This window comes from Trachurus japonicus, chromosome 3 (genome assembly GCF_045865225.1).
Source record: "Trachurus japonicus isolate A0001 chromosome 3, Traja_1.0".
In the NCBI taxonomy this organism is placed as follows: Eukaryota; Metazoa; Chordata; class Actinopteri; order Carangiformes; family Carangidae; genus Trachurus; species Trachurus japonicus.
In genome coordinates, this window is record NC_140909.1 from 23190643 (window position 1) to 23210576 (window position 19934).

A 19934-nucleotide genomic window follows, 5' to 3' on the forward strand; every position below is an offset into this window, starting at 1 on the left:
ACAACCCCCACACATTGCTCTCAGCGGTGTTGAAACTGTGAGCTTCTAATGTTCACGAACATGAGCAGTCATTTCATTCTGCCAGACGGTACTTGCAAGCTCCCAATTTGCGGTTCATTAAAAGTACTGGTGTGCTTTTATGGAGATGCCAGGGCTTGTTTAGGCCATGGCATGGACTCACAAGACAAGATGGGTCGATGACTCAGCCATATACTTACATATTCATACACAATATATCCATACACCACACATGAACTGGATTCAATAATGGGCAGGAATCCAACCACAGTGTCTAGCGATCACAGGGCACTGCCCATCACCTGCATTACAGCATCCCTGCAGTGAAACATAATGGGTGGCAGCATCATACGGGGGGTGGGAGGGTGGGGTGGGGGGTTATCAGTGGCAGGGTAAGGGAGGCTGGTAATTACTGAAGGAAGGGTGAATGTGGCCAAATACAGAGAGGTCCTTGAAGAGAAACAATGGTTCCCCTTTCAACATACAGCCAAGACAAGGCTGGAGTGGCTCTGGGACAAGTCTCTGACTGCCTTTGAGTGGTCCAGCCAAAGTCTTGACTTTGCCTGTAGAACATCTGTGAAGAGACCTGAAGATGGCAGCTCACAGATGTTTCCCATCTAATTTGATGGAGCTTGAGAGGATCTGCCAAGAAGAATGGGACAGAAAGTGGCCAAATACAGGTGTGGGAAGTTTGTAGAAACTTAAGCAAGAACACTCAAAGCTCTAACTGCTGGATGAAGGATCTGACCACGTAAGATACTCATTTATATGATAAGAGATTTCGAAGGGTTACTACAAGCAAGCGGACATGTTTGTAAACGGAGCAGTAATACAAAGTCTCACGAAGTCAAGTGTGAAATACAAGTTGACGGCTAACTACGTTTACAGGTCGTCTGAAGCGCTCCCGGTTGTTAAATCAACAAAGGAATATCAACTCAGCCACAACGTTTTCTCAGCAGGCAAATAGCAAATTTCTGCCCAACCTTTTAAACTGTTGTTGTAGTTTTGTGCTATTCTGGGTAATTTGCAAAGCAATGCATAGCCATGTCACAGACATGATACATTATACAGGTTCACAAACTACAGTATCTTTCCTCTGTGAGCAAGCCAGAACATGATGACATTCATTATATTAAGCATTAAATAGATGGAGTAAATATATCAAATATATTAGAAAATAAATATTTGTAAACCTCTCCTTCTCTTTGTTTTCTTAAAAGCCTTCTTCTGCCTGTTCCTCTCTCACACGACAATATTGAGGCCTCGTGCTTTCTTTAGTCAAGAAAGGCAATTTGAGGCCAGCAACAGCAGAAACAGCAGCAGCATTACACCCCCATCCCTGCACCTGTAAAAGGCCTTAGAGCAGCATTAGCGGCGCTTTATCGAGGCTGCAGTGCAGAGTGGATCTGACAGCCGGCAACATGGCTGCAGCATTAATGTCAGAAGGGCTGCGCTGTGTGTGTTTGTGCATGTGTGCTGTCACCTCACTCATCATCACCACTCTGCAAGCCATTAAGGTTGTGTGCATGTGTTGACATAACATAAAATGATATTTGGGCAAAGAAAAAAATAAATAAAATGCAACACACTGTAAGAGGATGAGGACACAAAAGAGGGAGAGAGAGGGACAGAGGAATTAAGAAAAATGAGGGGAAAGGGAAAGAGATAGAGAAACACAGCAATAAAGTCATAGAAAGAAAGAGAGAGGGAGCAAGAGACAGACATGGCTGACTCTCGGCCTCTCCTTTCTTCACGTCTCTAAGGCCCCTGAGCAGGTTATTTGTTAGCCTGTTACTCAGCAAACAAGCTGTGACTCCTATCCCCCGTTGGCTGTCAAAGACACACACTCACATACACACATATACAAAATGCTCAAGCATGCACACATGCAGACATACAGTTGCAGACTTTATCCCATAATGGTTGCTGAAGAAATGTGCTGAGAAAAGACCACCATGCCGACTGATCCGCTCTGTTTGTCGGGGGGTTGATGTCAAACCTCCGCTTTCACAGTGTGCTCATGTTGCTGCTGTTGTGTGCGATGGAGTCTGAATGAGGCTCACACTAATGAGGCCAAATGAGAAAGACGAGAACACAGCGAATGTGCTCCAGCACTTGCTGCGTTTCTCTGTTTGTATGTGACTTGTGTATTTGTCCAATACTCCTGCTATAAGCCATCCTACAGCCCATCAGTCAAACCCTGTGCGTTCGTCTGTTTGCATCGATTTGCTCCCTCTGTCTCTAACCCTGGGACTGATCCATGCCTCACTTGGACAGAGGGAAGGCCTTTGGCATTCTGAAGCAAATGTCACGGCCGTCGCCAGTGAAACCGATACTTTGCCTCCAACAGACATTATGGGGGTTGCCTCACAGCAGAAAGGTGCAAGGCAATAAGATTAGTCTGAAAATATGCAGAAATGCAGACCTTCAAGACCGGTTTATTGATATGCGCTGCTGCTGCTTCAGTGCTATGAAAACTAAAATTATATTTATTGTGAACACAACCAATTCAGACTGAACACACAGTTGGACAATTAGCCAGATCTTAAAAAATGTTCCTTGGTTACACTGGCTGGTACAAAAACATAAAGGTCACTGTTATGGGCTGTGTGATCTGTCTCACATCCAGCAAACAGATAGAATCCATTTAGAGTGTGAATCACAGGTGGTCATGTTCTTTGGCAGACACTTCAGAAATTAAAATAAAAGAAATAAACAACAGACATGTAGAGGTATAATGGTGCAGGTGCTTGACATGAAATTACGAGTGAAAAAGCACTTAAGACGAATAGTGATTCCACTTGTCAAACCAGAGCAGGTGAAGGACGTACTTTGGCAACGTTGAACAATCAATCCACATACAGCTTTTATGTGGGCAGATATTGCGGTAACTTTTCCAAACCAGCGAGCTAGCAACTAGGCAGCTAAGTAGTGAACAGTCAGCTGCACAATCAGTATTCTACTCGGCTCCCATTTTCAAAGCTACTTTACCTGCCTCAAAAACCAAGCAAACACAAATAATATGCAAACGAGAGGTGGCTGTAAGTCCCTCAGCAGACAGAGTGTCCATGCATCAATCTGATGTCAATGTGGACACTGGAGACACATACTGATACTAGGTGTACTCTAAATGTAATCAAGATATTATCTGGATGGATGGAGTCATTGTTTTAGGATTGTTTATCTTAGAACAAGCGATGTTTCTTGTGATGGAGTACATTGTGAGAAACAAATAAAAAGTGAAATATTATGAGTAATGAATACAAAGTAAGAAAAACAATACATGTATAAGGTAGGCAATATATACATGGGATATATTGCAGACCTGTGTGATGATCTATAAAACAAGAACAGGAGGCTATCCAGCCTGCATCATGACCTTGTATTACAGTACGACAGCCAACTGTCACCCTGCAGCCTTGGAAAAAGAACCCATGTTACCAGTATCTGCTGCAGGTTTCATGTAGGTTAGATTGCCCTGTTCAGACCTCTATATAAAACTATGTATGTGTGTGAATGACCTTTAATATGATGCTGAGGGTGAGATGCTCAGAAAGGTCATCCCAAAGCCACGCAGCCTTGAAAGCAAAAGCTTGGTCACCATTAGCCTTTCACAACATTGCAGCTTGAGGTGTCTACCAGAAGATCAAAGCCTCACAACAAGGAATAAAAAGAGAAGAAAAATAATTGGACAGAGTTATAAAGCAAAGTAAACCAAAGTAAGCCAACAAAAAGATGCTTAAAGGTGTGTGGTTGTGTGGTTACAATCTAATAAAGTCTGTAGAGTCACAGTCATCTTGCCAAGACAGGTGCTGGTAATATTAAATTAACATGTTTATAATAACGTATGAACTATTGGAATTTAGTATCGATTAAATGCTATAATGGTTCTTTACATGACAGAACAAGCTTTTCCGTCTGTTTCGCACAATGTGGATCAAAATGTACAATGTCAGAGTGTCCCTTTCAGAGGTGTGGGACAGACGGTGCTCTGTGGGGTTGGAGCCAAATCTTTACTGGCCACCTCCATTGATATGTGGCCCTGTTCCTCTGCTGGCAAGGAACCAGTGGACTGTGAAACGAGCTTTTCCAAACTTGCCCAAAGCCCACCGACACGATTTACTATAGTGTTGAAAGAGGGAGCAGATGAAAGCCTTTAAAAACATATATTTGTACTGCTACCTTGTCGGCTGAGGGAGAACAGTCAGGGTAAGCTGTGCCATCACACACACTTCACTTGTTAATGCAGTGAAATATGACAGTCAATTTTTCCCCCTCAGTTAAAATGTCTGACAGAAACTTAAAGGCTTGAAAGATTCTCTTAATAGATGCTTTTCTTTTACAGCGACCCCCCCCCCCCCCCAAAGCCTAACTTGCATACCTGGCTTGGTAACTTTGTCATATTTCAATAAAGAATGAACGGTGTCTATCAATGTCAGGGTGACCATATTGGGTTATGTAAAGAACTGTAACCCATGACCTGATGCTACACACACACAGCTCAGATAAAGCGTGGAATCCAGGCCAGCAACAAAGTGAAAGGCCCGGCAGAATAAATCCATCTCTAAGCCAATATGTAGGCCTACTCTACAGTGACTGAGTTCCACTGTGATCTATCAAAATGGCTCATTCACAAACATGGCAAACACACACAAGCAGAGAATGGAGAGCTATGCTATTCCCAGAAGAAATAATCTCCTAAAACCATTACAGGGAACAACGTAGGTGCAGTAGCTGTGGGGAGGATTATGGCCAAACCCTCTCCTCTCAAACACACATGCACGACCACTTCCCATCCTATTTTGCAACACTTTCTTTTTGCCGTCTGTGCGTGTATGTGTGTGTGTTTGTTTGTGTATGTATTTATAAAATGCTCAACTACTGTAACAAGCGCAGGAAAGCTTATTTCCATTGCCTGGAACAAAGTGTGTGTGAATACAGTATGAGGATCAGTGGAGTGTGCCAACATCAGTTCGTGCACTTGCATTAGCACTAAATACACTGATATGTGTGTCTATTTGTGTAAGTGATTATATTTACAGACGGTAGATCAGATATTAAGACTGTTGTAGTGACATTTGGCTTTTCACCAGAAAGCCTGGTCTTTTAGGGATGCCCCGATTTATTGGCTGATGACTTTCACTAAAAATACATGATTAGTAGATTGGGCTTAATCCACTAGCCACCGCTCGCCTTAACACTGATCATCTGTGGTTAATACTTGGTGCTGTGTAATGCAGTCCACGTTGTCCAGGGCACCAACATACAACAGGCCGCCAAAGCAAACACGTTGGCCGCGTGGGGAGTGTGTAAACCTGACAGAACATAATGCAAGCTGCGACCTAAAATTATCAGCAGTGGCAGGGAGAAGACTGGTGCCTGGTGGCAAATAATTTCCTCTGGGTAGCAGAGAGTATCAATGAATATTTGTTTAAAAAACAAAACAAAACAAAACAAAAACGAGGCAATCCATCCAATTGTTGAGACATTTGGATCTAGACCAAATATTGTGTACCACCCACTTATGGAGTCACACCATTAGCATATCTTAAATCATAAATCTTATTTTACATAAATAAGTGTGTGATTGGGAGGGCAGGATGACAAGTGTGATTAAAGAGAAGTGAGTCAGTATTTACAACAACACCTTGTACATGTCCATGTATTTTCTTCCAGACAGGGGAATTAATTTTGGGACAGAATATGGAGACACCACAACCTCAGGCTAGTCACAGTGCTATTGGTATCAGAGAGGAAACGCTCTGCCTCATTTATTCTTATTATTCATTTATCTGCAAAAACACTTGGTGCTTACCAAAATAAACACGGCATCTCTCCCCGTTTGACATTGCGCCAACTTTCCTGGAGGCAGAGATGTTACAAACAACACACCTCAAAGCGCTAGCGCATCGCATCAGGCACTCCTTACACGCCTGTGAGCTCACTCCAAATCTCTATAAAATGGGAAAATTAAAACCTGAGGAGCAGCAGTGAATGCATCTGTGCAATTGTTAATGAAGATATAGGTTACACGTGGCTGTGGGTGCCGGGGCTTTAGCACCGGGAGATGTTTTTCTCTGTTTTGAAATGTGTACACTGAAAAGACAGTTGTTTAGATACTTGAAAATAAGCCCAAATTAATTCTGTTTTGTTTTGGTCTTCTATCCACACTATGCCAGCTTTTTCTCCACGGAAATCTGAGCTTGCCAAATCATCACCCAAGTGACTAAATGTGTGAATATGAGGAACTTTAACTTTCAGGTTCGTCAGGCTCTTACAAATCTGGTACTTCCATGAATCATGAGTCTGGGAGTTTATCAAGATCTTCACTGCAATAATTTATTTGAGGTCATTGTAGTTCATCGCAAAATGTTGAAACCATCATTGATGTACGAGTTGCTTTTGTGAGGCTGCTATACAAGTATGTAATAGAGTTATGGGACGATCAGTGTACCAGCTGCTCTGGGCCAGTGAATCAGGCTGTCTGTCTGATGGGACTGATATTCATGAGCCTGTCTGTTGAGACGCTGACTCTGATGGTAGCATATCATTCAATTTAACTATGAACTGCCCTTACATACAGTATGAGAGCTCTGGGGGAGGTAATAAAATATTATTGCTGCCATTATTATTATTATTATCATTATTATATAAAAGAATTGCAACTATCATCATTATTATCATTATTTAAAATGCCTGAAATGTCCCTCCTCATGGGTGATTGTCTCCCTCTGTGATAATGCCGCAATTACCAAAATGGCGACTAAAAATGTCTCATTCTGCCATCCGAATGTAAACTTAATCCCTGTATAATCAATTCTTCTTCTTGGCCACCCTTGTTATGTGGCAAATCTGTTCTCTTCCCCCCACTATCACCACGTTATTAGTCAGACAATCAACAAACCACTTCGACACAAAGCTAGTTTAATTGGATGCTGCACAGAGCATCACCATACCCGTTGCCTAGCAATGGATTCTTATGCCAGTATTGCTCTCTTTGTGAATGTTTTCCCCAAAATGGAATCTATAATTACTTTGCAATTACTACCTTTTCCCAGAGACACGTTCTTATCATGATCCTGATAGCTTCCTGCCCAGCAGTGCTGTTAGTGAATTGGCATGAAATGATATGGGCTCTGCGTTACTTGATCTTATACTGAGACAGAGTTATTCTGAGCATATATTGTTCAAATAATGACATCTCCACTGGTCATCTGGCTTTGATGATTACAGAGGCTCTGTGGATTATTGAAGCACCTGCTTACATCAGTAAACGGCATTACTTTATAAACCTGAACCTCCTGGCCACCCTGCAGAGGCTGTCCTGCTAATTAGTTGTCACTGTGGTAAAAAGTAACCAAAGAGCAACTAGATCTGCAAAGTCAGTTCAATGTGCAATGATGTCTTTGCTTTTTTGGTGCAAGGACAGGAGAGCAATATACTGAACATACAACTTTTCTCATGGAAACATGCATGTTTCTTGGTGATAACTATAAACAGCTTGAGGACCAAAAGGTTCAAGGCACTGGTTTATTCTTATGCAGAGAAATCCCATTGGATCTTTGTGACTTAGGACTGTAAGCTATGCTCTCTGAAATGTCTTTTAAGGAATCAAATATTCACATTTAACTTCTAATACTGTTACTTATTTCTGAATAAAGTACAGACATCACAGAATAAGCTGGAACCTCCTTAAAGAAACCTAAAATCCCTCGGTGTGTAAGGACACAAAATAACTGGGAAACAAAACAGCACAAACACAATACTGTTATAGATGCACTGCTGTCTGAGGAACTGGCTGGAGCAGGATGATAGTAACAAAAGAGATTATGAGCCATATGCTCTATGTCGCAACCAGGTTGGCTGGCTGGAGACTCTAATAAGTGGGCTAAATGAGGCCTTGACACCGGCCAGAACACAATTCCAGACTTTCTTTCATTGGCAGTGCTGATGTAGTGAGGTCAGCCAATACAGTACAGTTTACTGCTATGACACTGGGGACTGAGATTGGAGTCGTGACACGGCCCTGAAACAGCCCTCATCCTCCTTGGACCACGCTAACAAAATACATCCTGATATTACTGTACTGGCGCGGTACTGCAGGGACATTTAGGGATTCTCAACCTGAAAACTCTGCTTAAAAGAATCAAAGGTTGAGCTTCCCACTGAAGGACTGCATCAGTGTCATGCTATTTCCATTAGAAATACTCAGTGTTTGTTTTGTGCCTATTTTGACCTGTGATTTCACTGTTGATTAGTGGATCTATAGTTCGGCCCATTAAACAAGATCTGCTCTACTTAGACTTGTTATTTGTTATAATTCTACCATTAGCCTGAGTACCAACAAAAATTGATTCGCTTGAAGTGTATCATTTTTGTATCATCTGAATCATTTTGTTCCGCAGGGCTTTGTGTTTTTTAACTTTCAAATTTTTGTTTATGAAATACACATTTTCCAGGGACTCAATCCTGTGAACTAATGGGGATAAATTAACATTAATATGTATTCATGACCCCATACACTCATTAACACAACACAATATCAAATATTATTAGTTAATCGCTATACACTATAAAATTATGTACTGTAGGTGGAGAGGCCTCAAATGCAGTTCTACTTATGGTAAACTTCAGCCAAAACATGAACAAATACTGGAGGACTATTTGCCCAGTGGGTACATTATAAATGTAAATACACAAAATTAAGGTATCCCAGAAATAGCATTGCTAATGTGGACAGTTACAATCTAATATACAGGCCTCTCTTAGTGCTTTATAATGGTCAGTATAACCTTGAGAAGCCCGTCATGTTTAGTTTCAGTTACAGGATAATTCAGAAGGTCAGCAGTGGTTCATGATCGACTGGCAGGAATAGCAATATAATTATGGGGTGACAAACATGAGTGGCAGCTGATAACGCCCATCACCACAAGCTTCCAACTCTATATGACTGGCGAACTAGTAGGACCCAGATTGTCTTTCCCTCTTTAAGCCACACAGTGATGCTCCAGCCGGCAGCGCTTAGAGTAGCAGGTGGTCACAGCAGCAGACAGGGAGCAGAGCTACGCTGAAGACTCAAACCAAACCCCTCCCACACTTCCTCTCTCTTTTATCCTTCCATCCATCCTTTTCTTTCATTTATCCAGTCACTCACCCTCTCCAGCTTCCCTGCACACTGACTGCCTACTTAACTCTTGTCTCTCTCTCGCTATCTCCTTTTGCATGCCCACACAGGCGGTGGCAGACAGGGTCTGACATCCAGCAGATGTACAGCAGGTTCTCCTCCTCACACTCTGTTGTTCCTGCAGCACATTCACCCGCAGCAAACCAAATGCACCTAAATGCACTTGTTGTGTGTGTGTGTGTGTGTGTGTGTACTGTGTGTACTAAGGGGTAAAAGAAGAAAGCTGTTGTGCAGGCCATCACCCTGACAGACTGATGAGTTCTAGTATACTTTAGAAAGCAGTAAAATCCAGTGATCCCCAACACAATCCAATCAGTTTTAAAACAAACCCCACAACACTGAAATATTGCAACCAGGATTTTTTTTTAACTCTGCCACAACAAGTGCAAGTTTTTTTTTTGACATTTTCTTAATCCCTAAACAGATTAAATTTGAATTAAAATCTGCTCTGGTTAAACTGTGACAGCCCTAGGAATAAAACCACATGGCACAAAAAGATACCTGCAGTGAGTATGACATGACTAAATCCTCTCTGATTACCTTAAACACAAGGATTAGTTTCCAAAGGGGAAAAAAATCCTGCCATAAGTCTAAGTGACAGCGCTACACTGACTGGGCAGGACACGAGTGAGATGCTGTAAAACAAGAACAGGGTGATTTCTCCATTCACTGGTGAAGAAAATGGCTATTCCGACCTCTCTTAGTCAACCTGAAAGTTGACATTACATTTGGTATTGGCATTTAATATTATGTTTTGGACTGATATCTAGGTCTTACAGTTTCCTCAGGAGAGACTCAGGGGAATGTGCTTCAGGAAGCAATGTCTGTGAATTTGTGCAGTTAGGGTTAGGGTGTAAAATGTACACCAACATCACTTCTGGATCCCATTAGACTATAGTTATAAGGACAAGAGGCCAGTATTGGTTTAGAGAAGAATTTGTAAACTAGGCAGAAAAAGAAAAAGATTATGCGGGAATGATAAAAGTGGCTCACATATTCTATGTTTTAGAAATCATGTTTTGACCTGGAAGAAGATCCTCAGTACAGTAAGCAGAGTCTTCTTTCTGCTGGCGCTGACAGCTCAGAGTCTAACTTAATAAGTAAAAATAAAACATAATAAAAGCTGCAAGCCGCATTGAGCTGGCCCTTGTACTCCATTACACCTCGTGGGTATAAGCATTGAGGCATCTGTTAAGCATCTCACTAACTTTGGGGTAGATTGGACAAAATATAACAAGAGTGAGAGAAATGTCCTGATGCAAAATGTTCTGGGCCACCAGAGCCATGCCCTTAAATGAAAACAATTTTCACAATAATGCATCATAAAGGTTTTAAGTATTCTTTGAATATGTTTTAGAAAGATGAGTTGAATCTGGGTTGAAGCAGGGGAACATCAAATAGTAACATTGTGGTTTGTGTCAGTATTAATGAATATGGATTTGGAGATGTCCTTAGGCCAGGACATTTTCTATTGAAACAAGGGGATGATGCACATAGGTGAGACACAGGGACACATGGTGAGCAATTAATCTTTGTGAGTTGCACCTCACTGAATTTTCTGGAGGTCGCTATGATCCATTCCTCACGTTAATTTCAATTACGTTATGTATTATGTAAAATTAAGGGTGACCACTGACTCTCAACCTATTTCAATCAGTGTCCAGCCAGCCAGTAATCCAGCAAGACACTAATGATACTGAAGCATTACATCTAGCAGACACCAGAGTTGACATTTTAAGTTAATAACTGGCAGGACAACTGTAAAGCTGTGTGCTGTGAACTTTTAAAAAAACACAACGTATTTACGTGTCTCAAGTTGTACACAATGTGACATTGCTGATTATATTTGAGACTTGATATTGCATAGCTTTTGAGATGATACATATGTGTATGATCAAAAATAACAAATATGCCACAGGCATGTTGTTCCATAGGGAGCAGCATGTAATTAAAAGTGCAGAATAACAAGCTTTAAATTAAAAAAAAAAAAAGAAGCCTCCTAAGATGCTAGTGCCCCAAAGGACATGTCATTTCAGCAACTGCTGTTCTTTGTTCCATCTCAGCATTTTGTATCTCAGTCTAGGACTCAATTGTGTTTCGTACTTGGTTCAGTCCTAACACATTAATACTTATTGATCCATGTAGGGAAACACTGAAAGCCCATAATGGAGGAATAAGCCACAAACTAAAAGAACGTGTCAGGGATTTATGTCTCAGTTGTGGTGAATCAATGGTACATGACACAACGTGCAGCCAAGAATGAGAAGTGCACAGGCCTCAGTGGGGTCTGATGGGAGGTTAGCATGTTTGTACTCTCTGTGGCTGTGCTCACTTACAGGTGCAGTTTTAGCATTTATACAACATAGAGAAACAGAATTTAGGAGACAAGGCAATAGCAGGGAAGAGGCTTCATGCTACAGTGCTTTAAACCTTTTTCTCCAATTATATGATGATCTTTAGTGTACTCACTGTGGTCCTAATATAGAAAACTGACTCCTTTTGGAATATTAGGCCTTTCAATGAGGTGAGAATTTTGAGCAGCTTAACAAAGAGTGGAACTTAAATGTTTTAACCATGTTCATGGCACAGAGAATGTGAGGTGGAGGAACATTTTTGATAGATAATTAATAGGAAATCTCACTCATTCCCTCGAGTTTTAAAGGTATTTTGTCACATACACTCATGCAGAGATGCCACTTTGAGTGAAGAGTGAGAAACAGGAGAGGGGAAATCTGTATCTCCTGTCACATTCCCACATATTTAACCTCCAATGACCTTCAATTAACGTATCATCTTCCCACATAATCCCACAAGTACCATGGGTTGTTACATGACCACTTTGGCTATAAAAATATGATGTTTGTGTTTGTTTGTGTGTGTGTGTGTGTGTGTGTGTGTGTGCATCACTGACTTACCAGCGGTGAAGTCCTTGTTGAGGTCAATGAAAGCGTTAGAATGAGGGATGCGCATGTTGACAGTTGAAGTTGACAGTGCTTTATGCCAAAGTTGAACCCTACAGGAAAGAAAGAAGCACAAGGCAACAGCATGATTTAAGAGCCCCTCGTTTTAGAAAGTATGACAGTGATAGAAACATAATAAAGTGTGTTTAAGAATTGTATTACCTGTTGGTAAGGTAGCAGACTTCAGTTGATTTCTCACTGGTGACTCCAAAAATATCAGGGATCATGTCTCCATTGAAACTGTGGAAAGTTGTTTTTTTATTAAAAATAAATTAACACATTTTGTTAAAACTTGACAACAGAGTTAAAGGTTGATTATAAAAATACTATGCTACTATTGCTTTTTTTTGTTAACATGTGTGGATCACAGTCTATGGTGTGTATCTGCCTATCTTGTCCTTTTTCTGGTCATAATCAGACCACAAATGGATTAAAATATAGTTTTCATGTAGCGCATGTCCCTCCCGCAAGCCTAAATATAAAGGTACTTTCATCATTATTTTTCTCCATCACCATCAGTATAAGCAGAATAGTTTGTGAAGACGAGTGACGTGGATACTTACTCCATAACAAGAGGTTGATCTATAAAGGTCTTGTTCAGACTGAGCCAACCCATATCTGCAGAGGATGAATAGAAGCCAACATGACACAAGTAATGCTTGGTCTTGTAAAAACACACCAATGAAAATATGTGGTCTTCTCAAATCAGGCTAAACAGTAAACATCCAAAACAATATATCGCATATTATATTATTGAATCAATGAGGCCATTTTAGACTTTCCTGAATTGTAGTTTTAGAGGCCAGGACAGGTTTTATTCAATCCAAGTGTCCAATTTGCCTATGATATTGTAACAATAACACTGCCCTGAAAATAAATAGCTGAGTGGAAATCAACCATCATTGATAGTGTTTAATATAGCAGTGCTCATTCTGCCTGTGAGGGGCAGAGGGGACACTGTACTTAAACTTAATACTTTGCTTATCAGATATCCTTTCTTTCACTTTAAAAAGTTCCATAATTCTAAATTCCAAATCTTTATTGGTTTTTACATTAATCAGATTAATATGCAATTTCTTGTTGCAGGAAATAGATTAACTAGTATTAAAGATGACTCCACTCCAAGTTTCAGCAATGCAACGCAGTGCAGCAATTAATTATGTTATGAATTACACCTGTGTTTGACAAGTCAAAATGTCTGCTGTGAAAAAGACAGATTCAGCTTTACTTCTACTGCATGCAGGGAAACGGAGTCCCAGTCCATTATTTTGTTTTTACCACAGTGGATGACATTAAAATAATGGAATTAACAACAACAGTGGTGATGCTGGGGCCTGTGAAAACTATATAAATGCTTAAAAAGGTGGAAGTGTACCTAATGTCTGGTTGTTTCCCCAAAAGATGAAAACAGACGTGTCTGATTTGGAGCTGATCTGAGTTGTAATAAGGACATCCATCTGAGAGTCTCCATCATAGTCTCCAGGCACCACACTGGTGATGATGGTGTTAGTGGAACTGGGGGAGGAAGAGTGTCCATTAAAACGAGAGTCAGTGACATGGTGCTTCTGTTTTTCTTTGCTCTCATGTCAAACAGTCCCTCCCACTGTGTAAATATCTCCACCCTGCAACGTCAGTTACTCCTCAGTACAAAGGCACAAGATAAGCTAAGGCATGCTGAATTACACATAATTACTTGAAGAGAAATTATTCACATGCTTACCTTGGAAAAACGTCTTTAGAGATTTGGACCTTGGACTTGAAATATGGTGGTTTTGAGTCGGCCAAGAATATCAGCAGTTCAGACTCTGAAACAGTAACATGTCATCACAGATAAATACATTCATTAAAACTCTTCACCACAGCCACACGGTCTGAACAGCAACACAGGAGAGAGCTTGTAGCATCACATCACACGGTAAACAAACACACTGTATAGATGTACAGAGTTGAAACGCTGATTCTGTAATGCACAGTATGATGGCACAGTATGATATATAATAGTCTCCATTACTACCGCGACATGCCCAAATCTCAGTTTATCCGTATGTAATAGTGTGACACGACACACACTTTGTTACTTAGCTGATAGGATAGAAAGCGGTGAAACATTAACATACGTTCTCTGATGATGAAGATGTCTGTCTGTTTATCCGAGTTAAAATCTCCAAACGCTGCGACGGTCCCGAAATTTTCGGCACCGAATAAGTCTGCCGTAACATCCTGAAGAGCAAACGTGTAATATCGTCCCACAAAGAGTGACAAAAATACCAAAATATTTGATTTAGATATCCACATCCTTCTGCTAGATCAGCTCCTCACAACAACACCAACCGCAATACGGCACCTCGCCTTACGGCAGGGTGAAACAGCAGCTCTTTTATACCTAAATGACGTATTATGTTAAACATCAATTTCTAATTTAGACGTGGGCTACTGCATTCTCATATAATTAGTAATATATTGAGGCAATGCACTAATACGAGGTAAACGATACAATATCAGCGTTTCCTCGTTTACGTTAGTGTCGTACTCCGAGGTAGTTTGACAGCTGACAGCTGTATCAAGCGTAAGCGAGTTAGCTAGAGCTAAATCGGAAAAAGGGAGATGACGTTCAAAATAAATGCGGAAAGAATATTGAGCTATGAAATAGGTAGGGTGATGAACACATTACACTATATAAAAAAAGTTCATACTCCCTAATATGACGTGAAGTTTTTCTTAGACTGTAACTGAATTTTAAAAAATGTACATGTAAGACTTTTTTTTTTTTTTAATTCATGTTACTGGCTCTGATGCGTCTTTTATTTTGAAGGATACTACCGGAAAAGCTTAAACGTTGTGGAGAATTTGAAGCAGTGTAAACATGGCGAGCCTGGCAGATGTCGGTTGGAAACTCCTGGAATTCAAAGCCCGATCAAAAAGATCAGGTCTGGCTTCTTACTTTGCATGACATCCTGTTGTGTGACTGCCGTGGCTCTAGTGTCGGCGCTTGTGTGACTGTCTGTTTGTAAAGCCACCGAATAAGCAGGTTATGTCGTGACTTAACGTGTCCACTTAGTGTGTCCACTGCAGTGACGGTGCAAGCATGAAAGGTCAGAGGTGTAACTTAAATGTGCAGCACTGAGGAGCTATTTTAAGAGCTTCTCAACAGGTCTCCTTTCGCTGTTATATCTCATCCATAGTCAACTTAATAAGTATTATCCCGAGTCCCACTGAAAGTGGACTGTAAGACTGGGTAACTGTAAGAAATTTGGAGGATGCTAAACAAAGTGGGGTTAGAAACACAATAGCAAATGTTATTTGTTACAACATGCAGAACACAGTTGTCTCTACATAATGATTCAGCAGACAAGTTCCCATATTTTAATACTTCCAATACTTTCAGGTACAGACCACATGGTTGTGTGACAATCTTTGATGTTTAACCAGTTATTCCACTACACCAGTAGTGTTCTGAATTCTGAATTGCTTTTTGAGACATCATGGAGGAATGTTATGGTCAATAACTGGTCAAGTAGGCTATACTGTACTAATTTATGAGATGGTGTTTCTGTTAGCCTAGCCTCTCTTACATTACCATCATATGATAATTCACCATTACTTTATATCTCTCAATGGGGAAGAATAATATACAAAACATAATAATTCATATTTCTGCATGTTTTCCATGAACATCATCACCCCAAGATGTAATTCATTGCTGTTTCATGCATGTCTGTAATCTAACGCTGTGCTACTAACGCCTTCCTGTGAATTGCTGTAGATTTGTGATTTAGCTGAGAGAGACGATTGGCCTTAATTTCACCTTTTGAGAATGGCTGGGTCAGTGGCTGCGATTGGTCGGCCTCATCGGAAAGTTCAAAGACTCGGTAAGTAGTGGCAGCAGAACTGAGGAGAACAATGCAGAAGCCCAGGGAGGGGACCAGTAAAGATCACAAGGAAACAGAATAAACAAATACTAATATAGTTAGCTGATAGTTGGTTAGTATTATCATGTAGCCTACCAGTAGGCCTAACTGTGGTCAATTAGCCTACTGTTATTAATTTATGTTCTGAATGACCTCAACCAGCAAATCTCCCAGAAAAGCAACTTGGGTTTGTTAAAGTAGGTGTCGGTGAAAACATGGTGGAATGCAACAGACAAACCTGACAAACTGGTCCCTTGTACCCAGATGTGTTGGACATGTGTTGTAAATGCAAAAATCACTTGGCAATATGATTTCAGTCAATGTTTTATTACTTTTTGGATATTTTAATAAAATCTAAAGCCATGTTGGTAACTTCCGTGTTTTGGTCACTATAAATTTATTCAATTTATATTCAATTTTTTTAATCTCCAGAAGAAAATCAGTGTTATTGTTTTAAAAGAATAATTTGTGAAGTTGAGTGACATGATATGACAATTTTATTGTCATTCAAAAGCTAAATATGTAGCCAGTTACGCATTTTACTCTCCTTGGCTCTTTGAAATTAGTTAAGCACACTGGTATCAAAATATGTAATTTACTGACAATGATACAATATCCTTTAATTGGGCATATCTATAAAAATAAAAATAATATAACCCCATGTTTTCAAAGTCTGCATCATCAAAATTAGCAGTGGACTTGTTTTAAATCAGCCAAACACCAACAGCCCACATTTGTCTGTTCTCATGTTAGAAATTAGCCTAAAATTGGAAAATTGGACTTCCTCTGTGCTCTTCTGTAGTGCTATCTTTAAAAAGAGATTAATTGGCTTTGTCCCCTGCAACTTTTAAGCTGATGGAAATTATGCTAATTTCAGTCAGAATGTGAATTTTTCAGTACCTGTGGTATTGACCGAAGGTCGAACCTATTAAAATGCAAATCTCAGCAAAGTGTAAAGTGTCTGAGAATGGAGAAAGTCTAACAGATGGGGGTTTCCCTGAAGCTCCTGCACTCTCTCAGCTCCAAGGAAACTGTTAGGAAATATCTGGTGGAAAGTCACATATTACAATTTGAATTTTTAGCTCATGGCCTGAATATTGTTTTGTGTGTCATGCCCTTGGAAATGCAGAGTGTTGCTGTGAAAAAAACAAGTTTACTGATGGCATGTGTCTTGTCATAATTCTTTTTTTTTTTTTTTGAGGGGGGGGGTTGTTTACCTATTTTCTCTTGTAATTGTAATAGTCAATGACATTTGATGACAGAAACAGACCCACAAGCTACTGCTAACTTCAGACTTGTTTATACCTACATATTGGAATATGAGAAGCACTGATTATTGGTTACTAATTAGACAGCTCTTTGTGTCTAATATATGTTTTCTTATCCAGGCTCCATCTATGAACCTCTTAAGCTGTCCAATCTTCAGCGTGAGGATGAGCCTCTGTGGGAGAAGCTGGATCGTTACTACAGTGCTGGTAAGTGCATATTCACTATAGTCAGCCATTCAATTGTATGAAGAAGGGTTTGCACAAATTACCATGATCTGAAATAAGAGGGACTGCTGTGAACCACCAAATCAACAGTTTCACAAGTGAGATATGTGTGTTTGCAAACTGTTTACAGGAAGTTAGGCAGAAAAACTCCTCTTGTCACCATGCTCTAAGAACTAGTTCTGTGACCCGCCTGCACCGTGGCTGCATTGTTGAGCTAATGTATGTGACTGTAAAGGCTGTAGTTGTTTTGTCTTTGCCAATATTGCAAAATTGCAGCCTTGGGTATCATGATTACATCTTAGAGACGTGCAGTATTGTTCAGACGGAAGCTGTTCTTGGCCGGCGAGATAAAGGCGAAGCAAGAGGGTTACTGGATGTTACAGAAGCAAAAAACATACCCAGCATGCACTGACCTGAATCTCACTTGATGCAAAGGCAGTGCTCTGGCTTGAAATGGCACCTCACTTAACACAGCTGGCAGTGTTGGATGGTGGGAAGCCAGTGAGGGATCCTGTGGTGTTGCTGCTTTAGAAGCTCTTGTCCTGATTGGCCAGAGCTTCAACAGGAGTATGCGGGTAGAGAGAACATTAGCAAGTCCTGGTCACACCAGATATTGACAGATACTGTAGATGCCATAATGTCAGACACATACACAAAGGATTTGTGTGCAGATGATAGTGTTAATAGTCCTCAAAAATATTACTAGTTTCAAACAAAAATAAAGAGGGCCCATACTTCTTTTTTTTTTTTTTTTAATTTTTTTAGCTCAGATGGCAAAGACCTACATGTGCACACACTGTTCTCATGTTTAAATTTAAGTTGGTTACAATGTGAGCAATTGCTATATGGAGATTTACACATCACTAAAATAAAACTATGTCCACAAATATAACTGTTGAGTAACTGAGAAGTGTTAGTCTGGTAGCGTAACACATTTGGATTAAGTTGTACAACACATGAGGGGAATATGGTCAACATATCTCAGCAGATTATTAATAAACCAAAAAGAATGATAATAACTAACCCATACTTACCATACCATTCCAGTAGTTTGAAACCAGTTGTTAGGAACACCTGAGGAAGGACATAAAACTCAACAAGTGGCAGATTTACAAATGTGGAAGCAGTAAAGGAGGCCACAGCCTCTACAGGAGAGATAAATGCACATTAGTGGTGATTACTAAATTAGTAGCAGCTGTGAGTGAAGCAGTAAATCAGCTAGTGCTACCTCCCAGTGCACCCAAACCACACTTCTCTGCCTCGCAGCTAGACACATATAGTAGCCTCCTGAATTCCTGCCTTCACTGGCATCACTCCTGTGGATATCAACAAGGTGAAACCAGCTTTAATTAGTAAGTGTAAAAAAAAAAAAATGTGTGTAATATTGCTTTTGTATGAGTGTGCAGAGGGTCGGCTGGCACAAGGTTAAACAGTAAATCTGAAATGTTTACAAATTGCTGTCAGATTTGTTGCTGCAAATGCCAGTACACTCTCTACAAATGGAGATCTGTCTGTTTAATGATAGGCCTTTCCTTGACATAGGTCTTTATTTGTAATTTCACAAACAGTATATGTGTAACTAATTCCATTAATGATGGTTTCATTCCACCTAGTTACCGCCAGTGAGCAATGCCAGTGAGCCAGCATGTATAATAGCAGGGCCCTGGCACTGCGGCACCGAAAGTGAATGCAGCCGTTATTAATCTTGTTTGCTACACCTGCATCTGAGTCAAAATGTCTGCAGTGAGAACAGTCTGTGTTCGCCACCACACACTTTACAAGACCTGATGAGAGGACGAAAAAGTAGTAATTAATGAGTGACACGAACTAAAAGACACAGGGAGACAACAGCATGCGGTGAAGTGACACAATCTAAAAGTTGCAGGGGGGAAGAACAGTGAATTTAAGTATGAGAAAGTGCACCTTGGTAACCCAGACACACTGTGGTAATAAAAGCCAAATTTGGAACATGCAGTAATTGGTGGTCACAAACCAAGAAATATATAGACAGTGGAAAATGATTCTTTTGTGTTTTTCTTTTCATGATGACAAACTAGATCAATTCACTCCTTTTTATTTCACAGTAAAAAATAAAAATCAATACAGAGTGGAGCTAGGGAGCAAAACAGGGGATGGGACAAACACGCTACTCCTTCTAATCAGATCGAGTTGGGTTTAGTGCGCAGAAGGCGGGATCATGTACTGCCTCTGGCTGTGTGTGGCTGTTAGATTCTGGTAATACAGCTCAGGATGCCGTCCCCGAGGATCAGGGCTAGTTTTGTCACTGTGGACAGAAGCTGCTCTTTTCTCAGTTGCTCTTTATGAGAAATGTATGACAGTGCAGCAGACCAGTCGTAGAACTACATACTAT

The 19934-nt window shown here is 40.4% G+C and overlaps 2 protein-coding genes across 5 annotated transcripts in view; one reads left to right on the plus strand and one right to left on the minus strand.

Moving 5' to 3' along the window:
* itfg1 (integrin alpha FG-GAP repeat containing 1) overlaps positions 1 to 14522 on the minus strand; it is a 149605-nt gene extending 135083 nt beyond the window's left edge. The window contains exons 1-6 of the mRNA XM_085767318.1: positions 14280 to 14522; positions 13883 to 13967; positions 13538 to 13677; positions 12726 to 12780; positions 12325 to 12402; positions 12118 to 12215 (exon numbers count right to left, since the gene is read on the minus strand). Of these exons, the coding sequence (XP_085623444.1) occupies positions 12118 to 12215; positions 12325 to 12402; positions 12726 to 12780; positions 13538 to 13677; positions 13883 to 13967; positions 14280 to 14457 (634 nt within the window). The 5' untranslated portion in view covers positions 14458 to 14522. The remainder of the gene's footprint in view (positions 1 to 12117; positions 12216 to 12324; positions 12403 to 12725; positions 12781 to 13537; positions 13678 to 13882; positions 13968 to 14279) is intronic.
* Positions 14523 to 15017: 495 nt separating this feature from the next.
* phkb (phosphorylase kinase, beta) overlaps positions 15018 to 19934 on the plus strand; it is a 119020-nt gene continuing 114103 nt past the window's right edge. For 2 of the 4 annotated variants that reach the window (XM_085767361.1, XM_085767369.1), the window contains exons 1-3: positions 15018 to 15089; positions 15926 to 16031; positions 17459 to 17545. In XM_085767361.1, coding sequence (XP_085623487.1) covers positions 15977 to 16031; positions 17459 to 17545 — 142 coding nt within the window. In that variant the 5' untranslated portion in view covers positions 15018 to 15089; positions 15926 to 15976. The remainder of the gene's footprint in view (positions 15090 to 15925; positions 16032 to 17458; positions 17546 to 19934) is intronic. The other 2 variants (XM_085767342.1, XM_085767350.1) reach the window with 1 other exon arrangement.